The 8,550-nt window shown below is 48.1% G+C and overlaps 1 protein-coding gene and 1 long non-coding RNA gene across 2 annotated transcripts; both read left to right on the top strand.

Annotated features, from left to right (window-relative positions):
• Window positions 1-827: 827 nt before the first annotated feature.
• On the top strand, window positions 828-5,428 carry LOC117438397 (uncharacterized). Its single transcript, XR_004550745.1, has 4 exons — window positions 828-891; window positions 1,639-1,822; window positions 4,870-4,956; window positions 5,335-5,428. It is a non-coding gene; the product is annotated as an uncharacterized lncRNA (long non-coding RNA).
• On the top strand, window positions 5,429-6,722 carry LOC117438396 (zinc finger protein 436-like; the record flags this gene model as incomplete). Its single annotated transcript, XM_034073935.1, has 1 exon — window positions 5,429-6,722. A coding segment is annotated over one exon (825 nt), but the record flags the coding sequence as incomplete, so codon positions are not given.
• Between the last annotated feature and the right edge of the window lie 1,828 nt (window positions 6,723-8,550).

The raw sequence follows: 8,550 nt of genomic DNA, 5'->3' as shown, positions 1-8,550 counted from the left end.
ATACTCCAAGTGAGGTCTCACAAGAGCAGAGTAGAAGGGCAGGATCACCTCCTTTGACCTGCTGGTCACGCTTCTTTTGATGCAGCCCAGGATATGGTTGGCTTCTTGGGCTGTAAGCGCACACTGAAGCTGGCTCATGTTCATTTTCTCATCGACCAACACTCCCAAGTCCTTCTCTGCAGGGCTGCACTGAATTTCCTTTTTGCCCAACCTGTAGCTGTTCCTGGGATTGCTCCAACCCCAGGTGTAGGACCTTGCACTTGGCATGGTTAAACTTCATGAGGTTGGCATCAGCCCACCTCACAAGTGTGTCAAGGTCCCTCTGGATGGCATTCCTTTCCTCCAGCGTGTCAACCGAACCACACAGCTTGGTGTCATCGGCAAACTTGCTGAGGGTGCACTCACAGAACAATTTGGTTTAGAAGGAACCTTAAAAAGATCAGCGAGTTCCAACCCTGCCACAGGCAGGTACACCTTCCACTAGAGCAGGGTGATTAAAGCCCCCACCAACCTGGCCACCTGATCTAGGTTAACCTAAATAGGGACCACAGAACAACTCCGCTGTTTGAAAACCCTGCGGCGGACGAGAATTCACTTCTGGACAACATCTTGCTGTGAGCTACTGGATATTAGGCTTCGGAGAGGTTGTAACGGCGAGTAAGTCACGCCTCCTCCTGCCAGGCCTCGTTTCCCGGGAAAGCAGGATCGGGACATCCCGACAAGCGGCCCATGGCAGTGCAGCCCTCCTCCGCGCAGAGCAGGACACTGTACCAGCGGCGCTGCGGCTGCCTCCTCAGTCCCGGCACCGCCCGCCCCGCCCAGGAAGCGCCCTTTGCCCGCGGAGCAGGAAGCCGCTGCCGGCGCACGGCGGGCGGGAGCGGGCGGCTGCAGGTAGGCACGGTACGGCGGGGCTGGGACGTGGCCGGCTCTCCCGGTACCCGCTGCGCTGGGGGACGGTGCGGAACCGGTGAGCCGGGATGAGGTGCCCCAGCCCACGTGGGGCTGTGCCGCACAGCTCCCGGGGGGAGGCCAGCCGCACCGGGAGCCGGGAGTGAGGCCCGCGTCAGTCCTTGTCTCTGTGCAGGAAGGAGATAGCCAGTGGAGAAGCAAAAATGCAGCTCGAAGAAGGGCCGGCCCGCCCCTGTCTCAGGGGGGCGCTGATGTAGCGGCCACCCTTGTCTGCTCGCTTCCCTTACCTGTTATGCAGCTCCTCCTCTCCATCCTCCTGCCAGCGAGCAAACGCCGGTCCCTCCCTATTTTCCACCCAGTGCTTTTTATGGCAGACAGGAAGCTTTACACCCCTGCCACTGCCTTGTTCCCCGAAAACTACACCATACTTGCTCTCCACACACCGTTGGGGGTGCCCCAGCAGTGCACCCCCCAGAGGCGCTCCCCTGTCTGTGCTTCAGCACCCTGGCTATGCTCAGGGCTGAGCAGGCACAGGCAAGCACTGCAGGTTATTATGAGTACGTCTGATGGTACAGGGAAGGGGGCTCTAGTCAAACCAAAAGAAATGCAGGCAGCTACATGAGTAACTGTTGTCTGTGATGATATCTTCACTTTTTGCTTTTTACTGCAAGCACATCCCAGATAATAGCTGGAAAGAGAAAGATCTGAACACCTTATTCTGGATTGCAGGTTTCTGCTGTCATGCCTGGAGTGACTGTGTGGAGAGTGCGTAGCCACCGAGAGCACTGCAGGAGCATGAGAAGCTGAAAGTACGGAGATCTGCACCAGGATGAGTCCCATAACCTCCACAGCTTGGTACAGCCATGGGAGGAATGTAGAGCTGAGTGGTCACAAGGGAAAATAAGTAGGCAAGGTAAAGAACATAAATTGTATGAGCCAGCTATAAAATCTAGGTAATAATATTGCAGTACTAAAGCCAAGGGAGCAGGAACAGCACAGGGGATTTGCAGTTTCCTTGCTGGAGGCCCAAATTAGATACCCTTCTGATCCTGTTTTAGTAAAGCAGTGGATGGTGCCTGCAAGAGCCCCACACACCCACATACACAGACGTTCTTCCCATCTTGGTACCCACATTCAAGCAGAAATGCAGTACACCCAGAGATATGCTCCTGCTAATAAAGGATGAAATCCCTGAAAGAAGAATGTTCCATTTGTTGATAAGATTTGTCCTTCCTTCCACAGGGACATGACTGTTCATGGGAAAGGACAAAACTTCCTTGCTCCATACCAGCTTGTTAATTGTATTTGGGGTTATCTGCTTTCTGCTAAGCTGCTGTAGCAAACCTGAGCATAGCAGCAACCCAAGCCAGGAAATCTTTCCAGGGTCACAAAGGAACTCTTCTTCTTACCTTGTCTGCTTGCTTAGATGTTTCCCTGGGTGGCAGATGTTGGGCATTTGTTAGATCTTGGAATGCTGAGGGCTTTGGGTTCCCGAAGTTCAGGTTTGCTGCCAGCTTTTGGAAGGAAGCTCTGCTCTTTGAGGTCAGGTGCCTGGAGGGAAAGTCTGTGTGTGGAGATGGTTTTGACTCCTCCAGCTTTGGAGTGAGGCTGTCTTGGTACATATCACATAAGACAGCTTGGTCTGGCTTCTAGTGCCGGGCTGTTGGAGCAAGGAGTCTTGATAGTGGCAAAGTCCCGAGAGCTGTAGGGCTGCAGAAAGCAGTCTCCTTTCAGGTATTGGCTTGGAACTGCTGGAAGTGATCCATCTGCAGGGGTGGTCCACTCAGCATTCAGCAGATATTTACAGTAGGAACTTAGATTATTAACTTTTAATAAGGTTTTAAGAAGGCCTCTCTTCTTTAGCTAAGGCTTCATTTTGTGTGTCTGATTTTTTATTTTTTTGCTTTATGGTTCTTCAGTTCAAGATTGCAGTCTTTCTCTTTTGCTTGGTCCCTTTCTTTCTGTTCAGCTTTGCCACATAGAATAAAAGACTTAAAGAGTGGTGGTTTTGTAATTGTAGGCATCCAAGGTCTCAAACTGTTCCCTTCATCTGAGTTGTCTCCTTGATTCTGGCACTATCTAATCCCTTATCACTCACTACCTATTGTAAAGTAGCTGTTGGTGAAGGTCCAGGAGCAGGTACCCATCAGTTTGCACCAGTGGCCATCTGTCCAGTTAGTCCATCTTGTCTGGAGCTTGACTAGCTGTCCAGAGATACCAGTTGTCCAGACAGATTGGTAGCTTGAAGCAGAGTTCAGGGATTGTGCTTTTGACGTGATGCAAACTAGTAAGAACCTATAAAGACTAAAAGGGGGGGGGGAAAGGAGTATCTTTAATGCTTTAAAAATATTCCCATAAGTGATCTCAGCTTTAGCTGTGATGCTGTCGGCCTCTGGTCCTAGATACACCCACATGGTATCCTTTCCGTGCCATCTTTGATTCCTACCTCTTAATAGAAAATTACTATTTTCTCTGTTCTTCTGCATTTTTTTTCCTGCAGCAACTGCTAATGCCTGTCCTCTTGATACTAACTGCTGTTGCTTACTGTTTGGCTGGCTTTGGCCTTAAAATAGGAAATCATGAAGGGAAAGTTCTCATCTTTGGTGCTGACAGTGTTTGTAAGAGCACCCTGCCCAACAGTTGCAACCATGGCAGTTGCTGGAGCTCAGTAGGGATGCCAGGCTGGGAATCAACAGAATCATAGAACCATAGAATAGTTAAGGTTGGAAAGGACCTGAAGATCATCCAGTTCCACCCCCCTGCCATGGCAGGGACACCTCACACTAAACCATATCACCCAAGGCTTCATCCAGCCTGGCCTTGAACACTGCCAGAGACGGAGCATTCACAACCTCCCTGGGCAACCCATTCCAGTACCTCACCACCCTAACAGTAAAGAATTTCTTCCTTATATCCAACCTAAACCTCTGCTCTTTAAGTTTGAACCTGTTACCCCTTGTCCTATCACTACAGTCCCTAAGGAATAGTCCCTCACCAGCATCCTTATAGGCCCCCTTCAGATACTGGAAGGCTGCTATGAGGTCTCCATGCAGCCTCTCTTATCCAGGCTGAACAGCCCCAACTTTCTCAGCCTGTCTTTATATGGGAGCTGCTCCAGCCCTCTGATCATCCTCGTGGCCCTCCTCTGGACTTGTTCTAACAGTTCCATGTCCTTTTTATGTTGAGGACACCAGAACTGCACACAGTACTCCAAGTGAGTTCTCCCAAGAGCAGAGTAGAGGGGCAGGATCACCTCCTTTGACCTGCTGGTCACGCTTCTTTTGAAGTATCCTGAAGCCCAGAATACAGTTGGCTTTCTGGACTGTAAGTGCACACTGAAGCCAGCTCATGTTCATTTTCTCATCAACCAACACCCCCAAGTCCTTCTCTGCAGGGCTGCACTGAATTTCCTTTTTGCCCAGTCTGTGCCTGGGATAAATCCAGCTAGAGTAGACAAGACGTCATATTGCCATCATGTTTTGTTGGGTTTTGCTGCCTCAGCCTGAGAGTCTTGAAACAGAAGAAAGAGATGAGGTAGCAAGGAAGAAAATCAGGTTCTGGTGACTAAAGAAATTTAAAAAGTTCCATTTAAAATAATCTTAGTAATGAGTCTTTTGGCTATCATTAAAGAACTGTAAGTATGGCTTAGTTGGGTTTTGCTCATTGCTTACACTGGTACCTAGCATGGCTGTCAACCAGTTCAAGTCCAGCACGTCTGGTCTATGTCCTAACGCTTATGATAAGAGAAGGCAAACTTGAATCTCCTCTAAGGCAAGTCTCTAACTCTGGGTACCTTAGTAGCTTACAGAATGTCCATAAATGTTGTTGCTCAGTTGACTTAATTCTTTCAGGCAACCCCTCTGCTTGCTCTCCATATTCAGCAGGGGCAGTAGATTTTCAGACACATGAAAAGCTCTTGCTGAATATTCAACTAAGATTACTTTTGTTTGCTTTTGTAAGGATTCCTGGTTGCTGAACCTGATGTAACTGCACAGATGGACCAAGGAGAAGAACAACATCATGAGGCCTCAAAGGAGACACACATGGGTGAGGAATAACTTAAATAAAATTATAAAGACAAAGCAGGCAAAATGCTTTTTGAATTGCTTCAGCAGCTATTTTATTTCATGCAGCTCATAGTGAGACCTCTTTTCCCCTCAGAGCAGGCAGACAGCCTTTGACAGTCTGCTGTTAAGAGTATGTATAGGAAGACAGAGTATTAGGAAGCCAAGATGTGAAGATTTCTTGGGGGCAAGGAGACACCTGTAGCCTAGCCTTTGGCTCTACTGTTTGTGTCACATCAGTTTTCCTTTTACTGCTCCTTCTACACAGTTCAGATCATGCTTCCTGGGGTAATAGCTTGCCTGTACTCTGCTGTGCCATTCCCCACCAAGAATCACAGTTACAGTTATACTTTTTTTCCAGATGATGAGCTAGGTCCCCTTCCAAATCACCTTGCAAGCACAGATCTGCAGGATATGTTGGCAGCAGGATCCAGAGGAGGAGAGGAACAGTTGGGAACAACCATGGAAGTCAGCAAGATTCCTCAAGGGCTCAGCAAGGTGGCTGTGAGGAAGAAGGGGTGACTAAGCCGCCTTGTTCTAATATCATCCTGGTAAAAAGACAGGACAGAAGGACATCAGCAGCCTCACAGCGCACTGCTTGTGCAGGGAGACCCACCATCTGCTCTGAGTGTGGAAAGGGCTTCAGTCGGAGCATCCATCTCACCCAGCACCAGCGAATGCACACTGGGGAGCGCCCCTTCCTATGTGGAGATTGTGGCAAGGGCTTCAGCCAGAGTTCCCATCTCATCCAGCACCAGCGGGTCCACACAGGCCAGAAACCCTACACCTGTGTTGAGTGTGGGAAGAGCTTCAGCCAGAGCTCTAACCTCCTCAAGCACCAGCGCATCCACACCGGGCTCAAGCCCTACATGTGCAGTGAGTGTGGCAAGATCTTCAGTGACAGCTCCACCTGCATCAAGCACCAGCGAATGCACACAGGCGAGCGGCCCTACAAGTGCCCAGCCTGTGGGAAAAGCTTCAGCCAACACTCCCACCTCCTTCAGCACCAGCGAACCCATGATGGCATCCGGCCTTATGCCTGTGGGCAGTGTGGCAAACATTTTGGGCAGAGCTCTGACCTCCTTAACCACACTCGTACCCACACTGGTGAGAAGCCTTACAAATGCAGCCAGTGTGGCCAGGGCTTCAGTGGCAACTCCAACCTCATCAAGCATATCCGTATCCACACTGGGGAGCAGCCGTACCACTGCACCCAGTGTGGGGAGAGTTTTCGTTTCCAGCCCCAGCTGGTGCGCCACCAGAAGCACCACATGGACTAGCTGGTGGAGTGGAGAAGGCTTTGTGGACCATAGGCAGCTACCTCGTGTTGGGAAGATGCACAACTGCTCCCTGGACACCTCATATGGGACATGAGTTTTGCGGAAGGGAGCCCTCAGAGCCTTGTCCTGTTGTGTTCTGGGTAACTCTGAGCACTGTCTGGGCAGTTGAGCAGAGGGAGTCTGCTGCAAAACAAGCTATGTTCACTGTGATGCAGTGGTTGTTCTGAGCCCCTCTTTCGGGGATAGGAAGAGGAAAGGTGCTTATATGGTACAGTATATTCAAGGCCAGAGAAGAGAACATAGGACCGGTGTCTTTCTCTGTTATTTCTACCAGGGAATGGTTTTTATCCCAGTAAAAAAGAGCTAAAATCTGTACCTGTTTGCTGTACAAGGTTTGCTGTAGAAGCTGCCTGGGTTTTACCACATGATAAGGCCAGAGCCTGGGATGATCACTCCCTTTAGAATCCGCATTTCCACTTGCCTGGTCTTGGGTTTGGATGACGTTAGTACCTATTTATTTTAAAGCCCCACAAGACTGCTGCATGCCTCGGCATACATGTGCTTTCTTGGGATGTCATCTATGGAGCAGTAGTTTTGCTGGGTTGTATGGTTGTTAAATTGACAGTTCCACAAATGACAGCTTACTCCTCAGCAGTAATTAAGTAAATTAACATCCTTATGGGTATTTCTCTCAGATTCTTGTTTAGGTGCTTTTGTGGGTGGCACTTTATGAATGCTTTTTATAAGGCTCCTAAAAGTATTTAGGATTACTTTTTTAATTGTTGTGGTCTAATTGTCAGTTGATGAGCAGAAGGATGACATTTGAAAAATAAGCTATGTCAAACTTTGATTTTATATTAAATGTTAAACATTTTTTCCTGCATTGAACTTTTAAACTCGAATGCTATGGTTTTGTGTTGTTACTGATTATGAGGAGGTAATTATGACACTGATTTCTAGAATTCACGTGATAGTTTTGCTAGTGGTTTCAACATCTTCAAATAATGACTTTCTAAGAAATCTGGGAAAGGCAGGATTCTGAGAAAGCAGAAGGAACTGATTTCTGAAGAGATTTTCACTTGGAGAAGGAGAATACTACTACTGGAGTCTGTCCTTAAAAGAAATCCTCTCTGAGGCAACTGCTTGGTATGGGGGAGGAGAGGGCTGGCAGTAATAACAAAGATGTTAATATATCTAGCACGGAAGAACTCTGCGTAATGAACATGGCAGTGTGTGCTGAAATGCCTGTTCCACCCACAGAGCCAAACGGAAGAAATTACAGTATACTTTAGGCAAGAAAATGAAGTGATCAAATATGTTGTGCTGTGGAGTTCCTGGTTTTGGCATCCCATATGTGCCTAATGATAACAATGAGCTTTCACATGGAGGTGAGCTCCCAGATAGGGAATATCACTAAGGGCAAAAAGAACACCAGCTCAAAGAGCACAAGATTCCTTCAAGCAAGCTGTGAACAGAAGGAATGTGACTGGAATGACTGGCTGAGTAATGTGGATACAGCCATATGTTCCTTAGCCACCAGCTGATGTCACAGAGGGCACAGCTTCATGCTCCATTGGCAGTAGATCTGGTTTAAGTCATTTGCTCTCACTCTACTCCGACCTTCTCCCCTAGAGCCTGAATTAATACAACTGTGCTAAGTAACTTGACACAGCTGTGCCCTAGGTCTGATCTGTAAGATGATCTACTTTTTTAAAATGGCAGGCTTTGGAGAGTTCATTTTAAGCTTTATTCATCCAGTCTAGGCCCCAGCCTCACAAGCAGCCCAGTAGACACATACCTCTTGCAGGTCCTGGTGACCAGAATTGTTCAACTGGTCGTCCTTCCGGAGCAATCAGACTTACTGAATGTGGGCTGTTGCAAATGATTTTACTATAGAATATAGTACGCTAATACGTTTTGCAGAGCAGATGATCAGGGATCGAGCACCCAGGTTAAATCCTGGGGCTTATATTATGTACTAGTGTAGGCATAACCTAAGGGTACCAGTCAGCTGAGTGAGATGAGCAATATTCATACACCATTTCTGTCTTGACATTTCACATGCTGAAGCACACCAGCATGTCCCCCTTCACTTTGCTCCTGTGCTTGAATTTAGTTCTTATCTCCAGGCAGCCGTTTTCTCCTCCAGGCTCTCACTACCAGCTGCTTCACAAAAACAGTGTCCTCCCTCATTACCTTAAACAATTTGCCCAATATTTTGACCATGGCTTCTCTCTGGTTTTCCCATGAATCAGTGTCATTGAAGTACTCAAACAGGAAATCAGTTAAGATCAGAT

Source organism: Melopsittacus undulatus, unplaced genomic scaffold (assembly GCF_012275295.1).
Source record: "Melopsittacus undulatus isolate bMelUnd1 unplaced genomic scaffold, bMelUnd1.mat.Z mat_scaffold_225_arrow_ctg1, whole genome shotgun sequence".
NCBI classification, from domain to species: domain Eukaryota; kingdom Metazoa; phylum Chordata; class Aves; order Psittaciformes; family Psittaculidae; genus Melopsittacus; species Melopsittacus undulatus.
This window is presented reverse-complemented; position numbering and strand designations above follow the sequence as displayed.